At 37.9% G+C, this 19,199-nt stretch overlaps 1 protein-coding gene across 4 annotated transcripts in view; it reads right to left on the bottom strand.

Moving 5' to 3' along the window:
- Positions 1 to 1,442: 1,442 nt before the first annotated feature.
- The window catches only part of ARHGEF7 (Rho guanine nucleotide exchange factor 7), a 116,126-nt gene continuing 98,369 nt past the window's right edge, over positions 1,443 to 19,199 (bottom strand). For 3 of the 4 annotated variants that reach the window (XM_050972524.1, XM_050972532.1, XM_050972528.1), the window contains 3 exons: positions 8,409 to 8,508; positions 7,729 to 7,783; positions 1,443 to 4,545 (listed from right to left, as the gene is read on the bottom strand). In XM_050972524.1, the coding sequence (XP_050828481.1) occupies positions 4,423 to 4,545; positions 7,729 to 7,783; positions 8,409 to 8,508 (278 nt within the window). In that variant the 3' untranslated portion in view covers positions 1,443 to 4,422. Of the gene's footprint in view, positions 4,546 to 7,728; positions 7,784 to 8,408; positions 8,509 to 14,474; positions 17,909 to 19,199 lie in introns of those variants that run through there. The other variant, XM_050972537.1, reaches the window with a different exon arrangement.

The following is a 19,199-nucleotide window of genomic DNA, read 5'->3' on the forward strand; positions in this document are numbered from 1 at the left end:
CCAGACAGTGGATGGGGAGAAGAATACCACAGAAGTGGTATTCTGCCATGCACAAAGGAGAGCCTGTGCATGTTCAACAGAGATCAGTGAGAATGTGCAGGAACTAATGGGAGCACCTGAGCAAACTTTGGACTGTGAAGACCTGCACTAAGTAATTGGTACCAAAGTTGTAACTATTCATAGTAACTCACAGAACTGTAGCTCTCATGTCTTTCTAAGGACACAAGAGTTATATTTAGGCTTGGACAGTGGCTTAAAGGCAGCCACTTTAATGGCAGCCACACAAGGTAAAATATGGTAAGCCTCCATCCCTTTTCCAGATGATGAAGAGTGTCTTGCAGAGCAAATTCATCTCAAATTTCATCTCAGCATTTCTCTAAAGGGCAAACTCCCCTTTTCTGGGACCCTTCAGCATCAGCACTGTGGAACTTGTTTATGAACAATAAGAAATCAGTGATTTTTATCTCAAGGCACAAGTTTCTCCATCTTATTCCTTCTTCCATCTCCTGCTGAGGGAGAGGTGTAAGAGAGTGGCTGTGTGAGGGTCTGGCAGCCAGCAGTGGTCAACCCACCACAATAAAAAACATTCAAAAAGAAAAATCCCCAAAACACTTCAGGTAACAAGGAAATTACCATTTCAAATTGTGTCAAATATCCATCTTTACAGTGATGAACCCAGATAAAAGTTGCAAAGTGAGACTTCTGAAAAGAATTATAAACTGCTACAAATAAAGTCCTCTGTTCCAAATATATCTCCTTGCTGAACTAAGCTGGAATAAATCTATCATTTCACACACCCAAGATATTACTAATCCCTTCAAATGTTTTGTCCAAAGACTGAAACCATCTTTTCAAACAAATTGCTCCCTGCACTTTCCTCAACCCATCCCACCATCTGGCATAAAGCCATACTGATGATTTTGCTACCATAAAAATCACCCCACTCCTCCCATTTCAGGCAGCATCAACCACAAAAAATCTCTATGGCACACATATCACAAATTTCTGTCTATTCAGATAAATCATGCATGCAGACATTTTTTTACTCAATTGATGCAGTTTCTAGTGTTTCCTGCTTTATTTCCTTTCACTATTTTCTGTCTTTGATCTCCTTCATTTCTTACATTACCTAAGCAGGTCAGGTTGCCAAATGAATGATCTTAAATGTCTTACAAATGATCTTAACTGTCTTACAATTCTCAATGTAAGACAGTTAAGATCATCCTCCTCCTCACCCCTCTAAACAACCTTTACTTTGTTCGTTTTTTTTTTCCTCCAGGCATCAATTTACTGTTATAAAAGACCATAAAAAAGCTCTTTCAAGATAGTATAGCAGCTACTAAATTGGAGAGGTGCTTATTTATATGAACAGCAAAAAAATTAAAGCAATTTCCCTTTATGCCATAGCCCACATATTAGATGAAACATAACACTTCATAGGGTAGGGGAAAAATTCATGGTTTAATTACAATGTAGCATAAAAGCTTTAGTAGTGGATACCAGGATATTATTGTGACATCTAAACTAGAGTTCTTCACAGACACTGTAAACAGATACTCTAAATTCCCTAAATGATTTGCATTAAAAAGGTTTATACAAAAGCAGTCAGTTATTCAATCTTTAGGATGTCATGACACGGTGAGACAAACACACATACATCAGTAAGTACAGAGAAATGTTATGCTACATTTTGGACAGTTCAGAACTGAAAGTGCTTCACATCTATAGGATAAGAAATGGCTTCATCTCCTCATCCCTAAATGATGAGAGCAAACAAACAACCCTTTAATAGGTTAAATAAACAGTGCCCCATTTATCCATGCTTATGTAAAGTTTCCAACAATTCAGAAGGTCCATGATGACATTTACAATCTATATACACTGTAACAACTTGTCAATGAAAACAAGTTCAGGTACTGCTTGGTTCCCAAAAGTCAGAAGCTGCTGTCTGCGCTAGAGACAAAAGCTACCGACAGCATTAGGTCAGTTTTCTTTTCTGCCTCCTTTTTGTGTGTGTGTGTGTGTTTGTGTAAAAATTAGTCCTCCCAATCCTCCTTTAATAAAATCAGTCCCTAAGTCCTGATCATATTTAACAACTGCTTCATCCCAGTGTTTAAGGCATGTTCATTAGATGTCAATGTAGGGGTACTGTCAGAAATTATAATATCACAGGTACTAAGAGTCAGCAGATTTACATAGCAACACCACTCTTTACAATATAATGCAAAATAAATTGTTATGATGCAAGTTGTTCCTGAGTTAAAATTTGCTAAATACTGCTAAGCTTAATGTTTTCCTTTTATACTTCTTCTAGAATGTCCTTTCACATCTGCTCAATTGAAAATTAAAAATTACTCTGAAAATACCCTGGATGGCAGAAAGTGAAAATGTTACCAAAATTCTAGTTATATTGGCTTTCCCAAGTCTAAACTTGGCCATGATAGTATGCATTTGCAGGGGTTAGTATCACTTAGTTTTTAGCAAGGATGTTCTCTAAATGTGAAAATAAATAAAATATCAGTCCACAATTTTGTGCAACCGCAAACATCAAGGGAAGATTTTGGTAACAATAATTAACAAATTTAAAGTTCTATGAATATATAAAAGTGGTAATGTAGATGTTTTTAATTTTCTCCTCCTTTAGAATTAAAGGAAAACATTTTTAAATTGCAGGAACACAAGACACCTACAAATATATTCAGCTTTCTAAAAGATACAACTTGTTTACTCAGGTTATGAAGCATCCATTCTCACTGAATTGTTTCTCAAGTATGTAATCATTGACAAAATTTCCTATTTTAAAAAAGCTATTCTTGACTGAAAAAAGTGGGTAGCTTTAAAAGTAGATTTTTCATTATATTCAAAATGTGCGTGACAATTCTTACAACCCAAATCATCCTGGCTCCAACTCACTAAAGTTTGTACAAACATTTGCTTAAGTCTGAGCATTACATTTAGCAGGAGTTAAAAGAGCAGTAGAAAATCAGAATGACAAAAGGTGTGACTCAAGTCTGTGCTATACCCGCACTTCTGACTCAACTGAACACAACCCCCTCAGAAAGCTGCACTGTCTGGAGTCAAATCCAAAGTTTGATGAAATCCATGAAAACAATGAGCTTTAATGGGATTAGTATCTTAAGTGCTTCATCTGAAGCTCACTGTTTGCAGTGATGTATCATCTCCTATCTCAAATACAAGAAACTGCAGTGATTGCACCTATCAGACTAGGGAATTCCTGTTCCTTTATGTATTCTAAAATCTGTCAGCAGTGCAAATTATGAGTTACAGTACGATTAAAAAAAAAAAAAAAAGCTTCCACATTTCTTTCCATTTAAATCCCAGTAGGACAGAAATCAGCAACATGCAAAGAAACACTGGTGGGAAAGGAATCACTGCTTCCACAGTATGGGAACTCCAAACAGACAGCCTTATATAGTGGTATAGAAACAAAGCTCTGAATGAAGTTTGGCCTAGCCCATGTGTCTTATGCACAAAGGTTAGCTAAAATTTAATTGCTGTGACCATAACATATAAATAGCAACAATTTATTCACAAAATTCTGGATTAGATTGATTTTTTCCTTTAACAAACTGTATGATCTGTTATCAGCCATGTATGTTTAAGCACAACAATAGAAAATGTAGTACATAAACACCTAAAAATCACAGTCATAAAAAGCAGGCAAGTACATTAGTCTTTTGGTGGCCCATGCTCAATAGATTAGTCTGCCAAACAAGGGAATGTGAATGTAAATTGTGGGCATTAGATTTGTTAAAAATTGTTTCTATTGTCAATAAACAATTTCCTGTATTTTAATACTGTTCTTAAGGAACTGTAAACTGTTTCAAGTAACAGGTAACAGTAAAGGATTTAAATATAGTGGTAAATAGGAAAAACAGGGGTTTAAATTTGCATGTGTGGTGAGTGGTTAATTTGGAATTCATAATTATCCACAAAGAACTCTGACCTTTCTTAGGTAAGACAGTACTGCCGTCATTTCTAACACTTGTGACCGTTATAATAACACAAGAAAAAAACCCCAACATTTCAGCCCTGATACATCAATCACATATGCATTCTAAATTACAGCTATTTACATGAAAAATATATATTTAATTAAAAAGCCACTGAAAAACATGGACTTTTAGTCAGGTGCTGCACTTTCTGCAAAATGAGGTAACTTGGACGCAAACAAATTAAGTTTAGTAGAGTTCAGGATCCACAGTCTCCATGTTTAAAGTACAGATTGCTGCAGTAAATGGCTTGACTCTTTCTGTATGTTCAGAGCAAGAAATCACTAGATCCAGTTAAATCCTGTTTTATAGTGCTCTTGATGCAACACTGACTAATGTCAGAAGGCTTCCCAGTTCAGTTCTACAACTGGTCTTTCAATAGAAAGAAGAAGGGGAAAAGAAAAAGTGGTTATAAGTTGGTTTCATCCCAAGATGGATCATTCATATTCTTTAAAACTTTTCTGACAAGCTTCTCCAAGTCCTTGCGAGCTCTTTGTTCCTCTTCTAATGATTTCTTCATCTTTTTGTTATCCTGTTTAACAGAGACAGAGATATTACTGGTTGGTTTTGGGGGCTTTTAGCAGATCTAACTACACAAACACTGTCAATTACAAACTCTGAAGGCTCTTCCCAATAAAACTGATATTAGCTGTTCAAAAGCAAAGCTTATATTAACTTCACAAGTTACACACAGTTATTTCACACAATGCAACAAAAGCTACCAAATGGAAACTGAGCTACTTCCTATTTGTACTTAGGGGGCCTTTATACTAGCAAGTGCTAGTAACAGATGGCCACTAATCATGAATTCTGCTCAAATCTGATCAATGAGGAGTAGAATATATTTGTTGCTAATAGAGAAGGGAAATGGAGCAGTAAGCAGTCTAAATATCCCCTGTAAGAACCTCCTGTGATTTTAACTGGTTTCAATCTCCAAAGAGCTTAAAACTTAATGCAAATCAACTTGCTTCATTAGGAATGTAAACAGTTGAAAGGAGTATCCTGAAAACCAATACGTTCTCTGAAAAGTGTTTTGTGACTAGATTTTAAACTAGACTGATGACTACCAGCAGTCTAAGAGATGTTTGAATTCAAGGAACACCATCTCTCTACATGTATATTAACAAGTGAGTTCCCACTGTTTAGTGCCATCAGACAATATTGAAATAAATGAACAACAGGACCATAAGGATGACAGGGACCAATCCTCAAGAATGCTTACACTATTTAATCCTGCACAGGTCAAGGTCATGCTGGGAACAGTAGGGAAGCAACCAGAAGGTAAAATAACAGTGAAATAAGGCCCCAAGACAAGTCTAATGGTGTTAAACAAAAACTTCAATCCAAGGGTCCATCTGGACTCCCATTAGCTGTCCTCCACAGACATTTTAGAAAAAGGATGGGATCATAAAACCATAGAATATGAGTTGAGTTGGAAGGGACTCATCAAGATCATTAAGGTCATCTCCTGACTTGCAGAGGACACCCCAAGAATCACACCATGTGCCTAAAAGCATTGTCCAATGCTTCCTGAATTCAGACAGGCATGGTTCTGTGACCTGGGGTGCTGGGCTTCCTGGGGAGCCTGTTCCATCACCCAACTACCTCCAACTACCTGCTGGGTGAAAAACCTTTTCTTACTATCCAGCCTGAACCTCCCCTGGCTCAGTTTCATGCTGTTTCCTCAAGTCCTGACACTGGTCACCAGAGAAGATTGGTACCTACTGCTCTTCTTCCCCTCACAAGGAAGCTGTAACTGCAATGAGATCTCCCCTCAGCCTCCTCCAGGCTGAACAGACCAAGTGACCTCAGCCCATAAGGCTTCCCCTCAAGGCCATTTACTATCCTCATGGCCCTCCTTTGGACACTCTCCAATAGTTCAATATCTTTCTTTTGTTGTGGCACCCAAAACTGCCCCAGCACTCGAGGTGAAGCTGCCTCAGCTCAGAGCAGAGCAGGACAGTCCCCTCCCTTGCCCAGCTGGCCATGCTGTGCCTGATGCCCCCCCCCCAGACAGAGTTGCCTCCTGGCTGCCAGGGCACTGCTGGCTCATGTTCAACTTGCCATTGACCAGGACCCCAGGTCTCTTTTAACAGCATTGCTCTGCAGCTTCTTGTTCTCTAGTCTGTACACACAATCATGGTCTGTCACCTCATTAACTTCAGTCCCTCCTCAAGTCTATTAAGAAACTTGGAAAGTTCATTATTTTATGTAGGAACAGATTTAAGTTAAGTCTACCAGTTCAGGACCAGTTCAAGTATATTGCCTGTGGAACAACAAGCTATGAATAACTGATGGAAGCTGCTCTAGGAAGGATCCCACTTTGCAGTCTGGTGTCTGCACCAACCAGGACACCATGTACTTCCAGAGAGCCTTTATCCAAAAAGCCCTTGCCAGCTCAGAGATTATTTCTGCTCCTTCTCTGGTTGGCAGCATCAGAGCAGTGGACTAATAAATGCTTTAAGAAGAGATTCCTGAATTCCTGATATGTAAGAAAATGAAATCAGGCTTTAATATGTCTTAGCTTGGAAGTTTTAAGATTCTGAAGAATGTCTATTTGAAAAGGCACCAGAAAAGAGAGCTGTTACATGAAGCTCAGGAGAAGGTGGCTTTTTGTTTAATGGAGCTCTGCACAGAGCTGTTCAGAGCTTCAGTGAGGCTGCACATTTTTTCTTTGTACAAAAGCAGGAGGCCACAGAAGTATTAGAGGGCTATTATTGCTGCTTTTATTATATGAATTGTATTTTTTAAGACTGCCAAATCCAGCTCTAACCTGAGCTACTCATTCTTTATATGTTGAACCCAGCAGAATTTAAGTATGCAACACATCGACCTATGTCCTATTTCAAGGAATATGCATGACTTCCTTAGAAATATTAGGCATGGTTACAGATGGTGGAAAAAAAAATCACATTTATAACCCTGGACCTGAAGAAATTTGAACACAAATCCTTTTTACATTAACACAAGAAATTTTATCCAACTTCTGGAGTCAGAGTGGTAAGCAAATTCACACCTTGCATAGTGAGGAAAAATCTAATGCTTCTTTTCACCTATACATTAAGCAAAGTCTATATGCAGCACCATTAACATGGTTAAAACAAGCTATGCCCTGATAAGGTGATATTTTTATTTAATCATGGTGGATATTTAGAACAAGTGACAAAAAAGCACCCAGAGCTATTGTGAAGCCCTCATTTTAAAAAATACCATGTGATAGGCACTGTAAAGGACTCCTGTGTCTGGAAATTAGCAGTTTTAAAGAACTGATCCATTGAGGTATTCAGGTTACTTTAAGATCAGCCTTAAAGGTTACTTTAAGATTATCATCTTAGAACTATAAATATCTGGTTCTATTTAGGCCTTTATTAGCATTCTTGAGCAACTATGATTTCTCAGTCTCTGTAAGCTTACTTTGCTGGTGATACAGCACAACTGAATTTGCTTAACACTTCCATCATTTCAGAAGCTGCAACACCCAAAACCAGCTTAGTAATTCACTTCAGAGAAGCAATCCTCAATGCCATTCTCAAAACACTGATGACAACAACAGGGAGTGCTTTTTTGGCAAATGATATTTTATTTTTAAAAATAAATCTAGTCCAAAATTCAAGCCCATGACTGTCAAAGTGAACTTGCAAGCCATATTTAGTTTTATAACAAGCCTTCCATCTTTTCTTTGTCTGTGTTGTTATAAATGTAGCAAGTTACCAACCTGTCTTAACTCCTGTACTTCATCCTTTAATGCATATACTGTGTCAACAAGGCTTCTAAAACGAAAAAAAGATCATCTGTAACAACAGTTTTCAGAAATACACATCTAAATCTATTATTAGACAAAAGTGTTTAATGCAATGCAATTAAATAAAAAACACCCCACACCTGATAGCTAATTTCAGACCTGTGTTAAAAAAAAAAAACTGTCTCTAATCCTGATTTATACTCAGTAAGGCAAGGACTTGTTACCAGCTTCTGTGAGAAGAAACACTTCTCAAAGATTTATGGACCTCTGCTGGTTTCTGTATTAGAGCTTTCTAGAACAGAACTGTAGTTTCACTTCCAACATACACTTTACCAAAAAAACTGAATGACACCACAGGCTAACTAGAAGGATGACACCAATTTAATACTGAAATCTGACAGCACTTGGAAAAATGATTTGTAAGTGAAGCACATCACTTCCTGGCATGGGTGTAATAGCTTGCACAGCATATACAAAGAAACCAGACATTTAAATGAAGGCCAGCTGCACTAAGAGGACTGGCGGCATACTCCAAACAGCTCTATTCCAACTGCAAACACACCACACACACCCTGCTATAATGGGAGACAGGAGGAGGAGGAAGAGTGCAAAGTTTACTACTTTAATTCATCATTCATTAAACATTTTCTTACTTCTCTTCTATAACAGTCTGACCATTACTTTTAGTTTCTTCTACAATAATTTTTTCTTCTTCTGGTAGGAGGACTTGAGGAGCTGATTCTTTACGGGAACCTGTTGTAAAAATAAATTACAAAGTGAGCAACTCACAAATACCACTGAGGCATTTTAAAGATTATTCTTTCATTCACTGCATGATACACCCCCATGACCAAAGTATACCACTTTCCATTTTCCCCTTCCCTCTACACATGAGCTACTGACACATTTTTTACTTTTGAACCCACAGCATTACAACAACAAAAGGTTGTGTGATACCCCTACCCCACTGGTGACATAACTCCCGAGTCATGGATGGGGATGTTCCACTGTTCAAGGAACAGTGCACTATTCAACCATCAGTAAGAGCTGTGCAAATTCCCCACAGCAGACTGAGAAAGACACAGCTGTGTTTAAGTAACAGCGATTTAAGCATCAAGGACAGATTCTGATCTCACAGTGATACAAGTCCAAGATATGATTCTGCTCTAAACCCATTGCTCTGTCAGTAAGGAGCAGAATAGTGGTATCAAATGACACAGCAATTAAAGAAAAATAAGTAAAAACCCTTTTCCCCAAAACACTGTAAGCACCCCACTTTGTGTGTGCACACATAAACATGCAAATACTCTTACAGATAACCTTTTAGTCCTATAATACATTCCTATCAAATTACACACACTCTTTGTATTTAATAGGTGTTTTAAAAAGCACTTCCTAGTTTGATGATACAAACTCAAAACATTCCAACATCTTCAGAACTTTTTCCACATATTGCAATTTATAACATTGAGGTAAAACATATAGATTATAAAAATGTAGTTCTGACTAGAAAAGCTACAACGCAAATGTGCATCCTCCTATAATTCCATAAACATTATTCAATTCGGCTGCAGCAAATTACAAGGGTTTTTTTTTAAGGTGGTCTGTAAATAAATTGGTGTCTAAGCATTTGTTCAGAATTCAAATACCGCAGATAAAGCGCTGAAGTTCTTACATTTTTTAACTAAGACACTGGTTTTAACAAACAAGGTACACCTGTCACAAATTCACTGTAGTGAACTTTCATTAACGAGGAATTTCTCAAGTCTCATACAGTTGAAACAGATAACTTGGTACTACAGTGCACTTGCCTGCCCAGAGAAATCAGTTGCTGAACAGCTGCTTTGTGCTAGCAATGCTTTTCTTTTAAGGTTCATGGTAAAATACAAAATATAAACAAATAAAAATGTTGAATAAATAACGCTCATTGCAAAATATTCACTTCCCAAACTGCTGCAGTCTTGAGTTCTGAACAGTGAGCTTGCAGAGATCCTATCTTAGCTGTACATGTTTAGCAATTTAAATTATTTTAGCAAACAATGACATATGTCTTTAATGCAGAAAGAAGTTTCCTTAAGCTTACAGTAAAGATCTAACATATCAGTATGTGATTGTCAAAATTATATAGACTAAAGATAACAGCAGATTTGAGAAAGAATCTTGTCCTCAAAAGCTGTAAGTTCTTCTCACGGAGCGAAGAAATCTTTTAAGGGTTAATACACTTCCACTCATTTTCCATGAGGAACAACCTATAAAACAAACATATCCAAATTCTGTAGGGAGCTCAAGGACACTTCCCTGTTTGTGCTGTTAGTCTCTGTAAAAAGCTCTCTTATGTTTATTTCAGTTAATTGCTTACTGCTCTGCCTTATTAGCCTGGCAGCTAACACAGAACTGAATTAAATGTTGTATTAGAAATTCGTTGGCAGCAGCTGCTACCAGATCACTGCATTTTGAATCTCTACTGATGTGGAGCACACCTCAGCCCAGCACAGGCCAACAGAGACACTGACCAAGGAGAGAGAACTGGCACACGTTTCTCACCCTGACTCCCATCACCCAAACGGAGCACGTATTTTTCCCTTTGTACAGAGCTGCATCCAGCTGCCAGCCTGGGCAGGGGAATGGGTCCTTGCAAAGCACAAATAGCATGGAGGAGACAGCTTGACAACAAAGGTCCCAGCTGTTCAGTTATACACACACATGCACGTGAAGCAGATGTCTACAGCAGCACATCCTGATGGAAGTACAGCAGAGCACAGCACACAACACTGCACAGACACACAAAGCACTTCACCAATATTATACACACAAGGAGACCTCACACCACACAAACACACCCAATGGAACACTGCTGCTGTCAACACTGACCTTCCTGTGCCACAGGACAGTAACCACTGTGGAACACAAGTTCCACTCTTGCCTTCACTGCTCCAATACCCTTGGTCATACAAACCCTTATTGGTATGTCAGAATTCATGCTGCTCTTATGTTTCATACTTATGTAAAAACCCCCACACTTTCTCCTTGATCGTGGTTTGGATTTTGTGATCTTTGGAGGGTTTTTCTTTATTGTACATTTTTTTTTCCTAAACCCCACAAGCACATGCTGAGTATATCAAAGGTACAAACACACAGCACATCTATCCTGCCACAAAGGATCCGGTCATCAAATGAGTACATGCACAGTAACATCAGAAATGAGGTGTCAAGTTCTAAAGGCAAAAGAAAGCTACTTCAAATCCTGCTTTTCTGTACCATTTATGCCAGGAACTATCAGGGTTTTTTTTAAGGGTTTTTTTTCCTATTTTTTGCAATTACACATCTAGAAGTAACTTCAAGAATCATCACTGGCACTCAGCAATATCCCCTAAATTCCACCTTGTGCCATCATCAAGTTCTTTAGGCCTACCCCCTTGCAACCACTTCCCTCTGCAAAAGCTACAGCTTTAGGACATGAAGAGAGGGGTTGTGTAACAGTACAGTGGGCACTTCCCACTGAATTAATACTGAAAGGACAGTCTGGAAAGTTTATACAGCTCAGACAAGCCTAAACACCTTTGAGACATACTCCACTTTTTCATGAAATAGGGTAGAAGAATAAAGTTACTTTAGTTCGTCATATCTGCTATTCCTCAATCCTAAGCATCCAAGTTTCACACTGAATTTTATTGCAAGACCTCAAACAATTGACCAATTCACCTTGAGATAACATAACCACAAGTACTAGCCAGTTAGCTTGTAGGGGTTTTTCACGTGGGGATTTGTTGTTATTGGTTTTTTGTTTTAGTTTGGGTTTGGGGTTTTTTTTGGTTGGTTTTTGGTTTTTTTTTTTAAAGATGGACACTCTGCACCCCAAGCTACTCAAAACAGGGTTCCATTTGGTTTGGGGTTTTTTTTGGAGGGGGTGGGTATTGAGGGAAGAAAGGTAGATGGGAGGAGAAAGTATGTTTGACAAACCCAAATAATTATTTCACAATTAGCAAACAAATATCAAGGCCAAGTAAGTTGCCATAACTAATCAATAGGTAACTCTTAAAACCAGGGTCTTGGAAGAATGACCCCACTGTTTAGAAGTCTGTTGAGTAATTAAAGCAAACAACTGACCACTACAATCATGAGTCAATTAAGTTTCCATAAATTAAATTCCATGAAAAAAAATAAAGCTACCTATTCAATCTCAATACCTCTCAGTACTAGAGTGGATAATAAAGAATTACAATGCTTTTTGACAAAACCATACCCTAAATTATAGGTTTAGCAAATTTAGCCTCCAGAGTAAAGCCAGTAACAAGAGCCCACCTGACAATCAGAGCAGGGCTACAGGCCTTAGCAATAACACCTGAAATACCAGAATAGGCCTGTGAGGAACAGCCCCATGCTTTTGGTTTTCAGTGCCTGATCTCCTTTCTAGCTAAATCAATCTGTCTTAAACAAGCAAGCAGTTCTGAGCATTTCTATAAATAAGGAAAGCTGAACCTGTTTGGGTATTTCCACAGTTGAAAGACTTTATAACAAAAGTCCACTTTATACCTGCCTAAAACAGGTAGAGTGTCACTCCTTGCCCTGGAGTAAGGTCTTAACACCAAATCAGAAAGAGACTACAGCAGAGACTGAATGTCACAGAGGTTCTCACTGATGTCTGTTTGCAATCCTAACTCACAACCTCAGCCTTTCATTCACTCTCCCCTAAAAGGAGCATGACATCTTACAAAATGGTTTACACAGAGTCAATCCCCCTGCCATGGGCAGAGACACCTTCCCCTAGACCAGGCTGCTCAAAGCCCCATCCAAACAGGCCTTGAGCACTCCCAGGGATGGGGCATTCACAATTTCTCTGGGCACCATGCTGCTTTTATATGGCACCATCCTGGCTCCTGACAGAAGCCAGGCTTCAGAAAGAACTGTACTGGTAAACAGCCTGGTCTTTTGTTTTGAATCATTTAGCAGACAAATATGAGGGCAGTTCAGAAGTTTTGCAGAAGGGAAGCAAGAAAAGGGGAATGAAATTCAGAAACCTTTCCACTTTAACTGGATATTAAATCTCTGCCTATGTCCAAAGACCATGTCTGTCCAGGAATCATTTAAGAAAAGAGAAAAATGGAGGTGGTTATTCACATTATCTGCCTAAAGTAGCTAATTTCAGGGCATCAGTTAAAAGACAGCTCTCCCCAGTCAACCAAGAACAGCTTCCTCCAGCTGGTGAAAGGGAGGAGAAGGCTCATGGAAGACTATGAGTGTCCCAGTTTAAGGTGTGGAAGTCAGATGTGGGGGCATGGTGATAATTTCAAGAAATGCACAGTATTATCTGAGGCCATGAGCAAAGACTCTGTTGCACAGCTTTCAAGTATTGCTGTTTTCTTCACTTCTTCATACCTGTACTGTGATTAGGAGAGGTAAGGAGGGGAACAAGGCAGGAATAAAGGTCAAAAGTTTGAAACAGTACTTGTATTTATACAATTCTGTTTTTCACCAACTTCACAAGCTAAGAAGTTCTCAGAAATTAAATTTACTTGTGTTTTAATGACAGGAGTGTGACTTGCCACTGAAAAACAAGTGTGTGTATACACAAGTGTTAAGATCTACCTTTAACCACTGGCATGTACAGGCATGTGCATTTCCTAGTGAGGCAATTAGACAAAAAAACCTACCTGTCATTTTAAATATTCAGTGTGTCACTGCATTTTTTATATTAAATATGTTAAAGCAGATGAGCAGACCTGCCAAATTAACCTTCTCTTTCTTAATACATTTTTCATGAGGTCCTAATACTAACAATTCTAAAAATGCTGCTCCCAGACACTGCATGTGTTGAGATGTAAAAATTTAAAAAATCTGTGCTACAGATCTGCCAAAATCAAAAGGGTATCCTTTACTATCTTTGTAAAGAAAACACAAATCAGAAGCCAAATATCAGCTGAACTTTAGTTCACTGTATAAGATACAGCATAGTTTGCAAATTCTTGGGAATAATAAAAAAGGTTTGGGCATAAAGTTGTTTTGTCTTTTTTTAACTAATAGAGAATCACAAACAGGAATAAAACATCACAAGACTCAAATTACTGATTTAGGCAGTTTACAGCAATATGCTTAGATGAGTAAAATGGAAACAATTAAAGTGGACCAAAATATAACTTCATATGTAAGTGTTAGTCATGTAAGAACAGAATGAATAGTTTGAGAAGACAGATACACCATCTGAAGACATGGGATATCCCTAAGACAACATCTGGAAAGAGCTAGTCCACCAGCCTGTATTTCACTAACCAATGCAAAAACTTCCAAGCCCATGGCTGCAGGACTAGAGCTGCTAACATCATAGCAAAACAAAGTTATGACCTTTTAATAGAGAGGGGTGGTTATTAAATTTATTCTGCTGTAACATTTTAGCACATCTATTAGCTTACTGATTTGTTTAAATTCACTCATATGTAAACAACTTTTAAGCAGAAACACTAAAAATAGCTCTTGCTTTTAAAATAAAAATGTTGTAATATTTATACAATTTATTAAAAATGTTGTAATATTAATACACTAAGGGTGTATATAACCTTATGTGTTTTCAATCATGAAAACACATAAGGTTATATACACCCTTACTGTATTAATAAAATTTCTTTCTGGCAGTAGGACCTGCAGAAGTAGATTTTAGATTGTTCCAATAATTCAGCACATGCTTCCACTCAGAATATACCAAAAAAAAAAAAAACCCACCAAAAAAACAAACAAACAAAAAACCACCCCAACAAAAAAAAACACCCACCAAAAAACAACAACAAAAAAACCACACACCAAAAAAAACCAACAAAAAACACCCAACCAAAAAACTAAAAGGAAGAAAATAAAATCAATTTAACAGGAGAGGAAGGCAACAGAAAAAGAATCTATAGATAGCAATGTCTCAAATTATTTTTACAAAAAAGAGGGTATAGAAGAATACATACTTCCCATTACATTGAATTTCCTGTAGATGTCAACTACATTAAACAAAGATTACACACTTATGTCAAAAAAGGTCTTTCATGTCAGCATTTGATTCCTCTGGGAAGAAGGGAGGAAGAGAAAGGAGGATGTGTTAAGTTACAAGTTCTGCTGTCCTTTCCCCCTGTGTAATAATTAAATATTAAAGTCACAGTCTAGCAAATGCAAAATTTATTTCAACTGTACATAACAGATGTCCTTTTCATATAAAACAAAACACTTAATTGATATATGCAACCACAAACAATATGCATACTGTACAGTACAATGAAACATTCAGATATACATCCATTTTGCATTTTCCAAAGGCAGTCACCTACTAAAGATGGCTTCTCCCATTCACAAATGAAGTGCACAATATATATTACTCTTTCTATGTTTTACGTCACTATATACACGTTACTGTGTTTTGGCAAGATTACTCAAAACACCCAATCAATACTGGCTGGCTTCAGCTTATGGTAAGTACTAATTTATATGGCAACACTGCATAAGCCATGGGAAGAGGGCCTGACAATGGCTTGAACCTACCTTCCAATTCAGGTTCTCCATCCTTCCAGTGTATTTGTAACTGTACACATACAATTTACAGAATTGCATAAACATAAGGTACTGTTATTACCATGACTAAAGTTCCACAAAAATAGAAACACTGAGCCTTTGGACTGAATACCATCATTTCCACATTTGTCCTTTTTTTTTTTTTTTGTTTCAAGCATTTTGCATTAATAATCCTGATCAGTTCACAATAGTTTACAGCCTGTAACATTGAAGACGTAGAATGGTTTTAAATGTGCTGTGATGTTAATATGAGAATACACAATATGAGAGATCCTAATTATGATAGTACCTAATAACATAAATGCTACAATAATTAAGGGTGGTAAACTGTCAAAGCTTTGGTGCATAAAAAGTCAAAATCTTCAGATCTGGATAACAAAACTTTCTGTGTGATAAGGAAAGTTCAAGTGCAACAACTGTATTACAAACTCATATTTACACTATATAACATGAAACAGACATAAAAGAATTATCATTTCTCCAGTGCAGAAAACATTATTCAACTAGAACATCACATTATAAGAAACAGGGCAAAAAACAATCTGTACTTTCTATGTATGTTAAAAAAAACAAAACAAAAAAACTGACTGAAAAGAAGAAGGGAGTGAAGTGGGTTACAAATGTGCTGTGAAATGATATGGAGCACATGTACTTATCTCACTTCTCTAAGCAAGACTCCTCCATTTGCAAAAGGTTCAACATACACAAGTTCCTGGTCATTACATTAATATATGACCAGCAGTAAAATGTACCCCTGAAAACCCTCCTTGGCAAGCACTACTGCTTTTGTTAGTCACATTATAGAATGCCAGCAACAGTGAGAGAGGATAAAGCAGGGTATCAAACAAGACTGAACGTAAATTGAAGACATGAAATGCCTTGAAACATCTTCTCCACACCGACCACCTTCTAGAATCATGCACTGCTAGCAATTGCAACTTTCTGCTCATGTAACCCACAGAAAGGTATTGATTACCTTTTAAACAGTGTGATCAAGTTCCCAGGCTGCAGTTAAATTTCATCACAGTTACTCTGAACTTGTTCATAGAGTAGTACCTGGACACTGGATAACGTGCTTCCGTGAAAAGTGATAAGGGTGCTGCAATTGGGAACCCTGGCAAAACTGAGAACTGTTTCTGTCCTTTCATCACTTTCAGCACACTTTTCCCTAATGCTTACAAAGATTTGGAAAACATGCCATTTTTGTTTTGATGCCAATTACTTTAACAACAAGACAGAGCACACACACACAGTTCACCCCAGCAGTGCCCCAGGTGCAGGTTTGAGACCTTCAGCTGTGCACAGCATGTCACAGTTCTCTGAAAAAGCCAACATGACCGTAAGTGAAGAGCTGCTGCTGAAAACAAACCTGCTTATGAGAGAAGTTACAAGACACAATAAAATCTGTCACAGACATGCTCCAAACAGTACAACCCAAACAGCCAAGCATTCTATTATTCAGAACTTTAAGCAAGCCAATTTGATCACAGTTGTACCTAGAGTTTCAGATGCTGAACACTGGAGCCTCCATCAGGGGAATCATTTTCCTCTCGTCTTTTCAAGAAGAATGGTCAATTGAGAGTTGACAGTTGTGTATTTTAACAGGCAAGTAAACATCTAAACCCTGCTTTCTGCCACACTACTGCACACAGTAAAGTGACAGTATGACCACAGGTAACATGAGAGTACCAAAACACTGCATGTAATGAGCATGGACTGCCAGGTTTTCATGACAATTGCTGGACTGGGGTGGGGAAAGAGCAGCAAGGCCCTTCATATAAACGTTTTAAGCAATGAGCAAAAGACAGCAGTATAAAACCAGAAATTTTTATGGATTAGCAAATGCTCTTCCAAACAAATAGGACAGATATGTGAATATCTGAATGATTTTACAGCTCTTGTACTGCTTATTTGTAAGCTGCATTTCACTTACTCTACCAGCTATGTTTTTTGTTAATAATATGTAGAAAATCCAACCACTACCACTAAGGTATTTCCATATAGCTGGCACTCAGCTCTCAAACCAGTATGGCTTCAGTACAAAATATAAAAATGTGCTTATCCAAAATAAAAAGAAAATAAAGGACCTGTTACTACACTGACCAAGTCAAAAGAAAAAAAAAAAAAGACCATTCAGAGCTACAAATTAACATCTGTCAGTTAAAAAACCCTCAAGTAGTATCATCCTTAACAGGATATACACTTTTTAGAATGACTTATTTGTACGTGTACTGAATTGACAATAGAGCCTTCCACCAGGTATAACTGAAGTTTCAGGAGCTCCCTCAGAAGTTGTTAAAATATCACATTAAAGAGACAAGGAACAGCAAGAAAACATCTAAGAAAAGCAGGCTGTGATACAACAAGCATTTGTTAAGAAAAAGCTCAGAAGTGCATTAGTTCTGGTGAGAGATATATGAGCAACAGCTCTTACGAGATGTAGACCCCATTCTGTAACTATGGGCTGTCCATATACTGTCATAGTCAGAGTCTTCTGAGAGGTCTGAAGGCTCCAAACGAGAAAGACTACTGCGACGACCCAAGGAGTCTAGACTTGATTGGTCATCATCAGCCAAGACGTGATTATGCATCAGGTCAGTGCCTTGCCATGCTAAGGATGTATAGGTGAAATGAAATGGTGGATGTGGATAGGCAGAGGTGGGATGAGGAGGAGAACGTAAGGAATAGCCACAACCAAACACATGAAATAAAAGCAAAAAGGTGATGGGAAGAGAAGGAAAAGAGAAAATATTGTTAAAAAGGCACCAAAGTTGGGTTTTTTTCATTTTTTTTTTTTTTTTAATTTGTTTGGGGTTTAGGTATAAATTACACTCAGCACATAATGTTTGAATGGTTACAATACAATTTTGAAGTGGTTTTTAAGTTTCTAGGCAGTCTCAGTTGAGAATTTTGAGTTACAAAAATATTGTTTGAAAGTAGAATTTTTTGAAGAGGAAGTCAGGTTCTTTTGAAATACAGAGTCAGTTCTGGTCTGGGGAGGATTTGACTGGGCACAGAGCAGTAAACAAACACAGTAAGCCAGCATGATCCAGCACCAATGTGAAAAGCAACAGCCCCTTCCCCATCACATATCTGTACCTCATCCTTTCCCTCCCTTGCAATGACACAGTCTTTTGTACAGCTGCTTCATGAGCCAGGCCAGGAAACAGCTTCAGATGAAAAAAATCTTTTGTAGGGTTAGTTTTTTCAAGCAGGTAATTTTCCCACCAGCTCACAACACAGCCAACAGAAGTGCTTGTGTCACCACTGTGAAGAGGAAAATGAAGGGGGAAAAAGAAAAGCAAAGGTTCTCATGCAGAGCAGGGCTGCTGATTACTAAATCAGCAGCAACATCTTGCACCCATTGAAGGAGACTATCAAAGTACATTTTTTTTCTGTGCCCATACCCCTTGTTATTTGTTAAACCATGTGGCAAATTAACTCACAGAAAAACAGGGTCAAGAGCCTAACAGTGACACAGCCTAGCCCATTCTGACCCCTCACACACCTCTTCCTACATGCCTGACTCCATCCCCCCAATTCAATATTTTTAGATCTCTAGGGTCATTGGTCAAACATAGTAAGGACAGGTTTTTTAACTTTTCAAGGCCTGGCAATATCCAAGGATTGAAGACATATAAGTGGCCATGTTATGAGCCACCATGATATTGCAGAGGATTTTAAGTTTTCATTTGAAGCAGAAATGCAAAAGAAGCTCAGTGTACAAAACGCACGAGAAAGTCAGACTCTGCTTTTTCATTTCCATCTACCTACCCAAATTAAATCCCACTTTTTCCCACCCAAAAATCTGATAAAAAGCTGCTCTGCTACCTCTAATACCAGACCTTACCAGTTTGCACTGGTGCCATAGCTCTGCTGTACTGACACTGCCAAAAGCAGCA

The sequence above is a fragment of the Serinus canaria genome, chromosome 1, assembly GCF_022539315.1.
Source record: "Serinus canaria isolate serCan28SL12 chromosome 1, serCan2020, whole genome shotgun sequence".
NCBI classification, from domain to species: Eukaryota; Metazoa; Chordata; class Aves; order Passeriformes; family Fringillidae; genus Serinus; species Serinus canaria.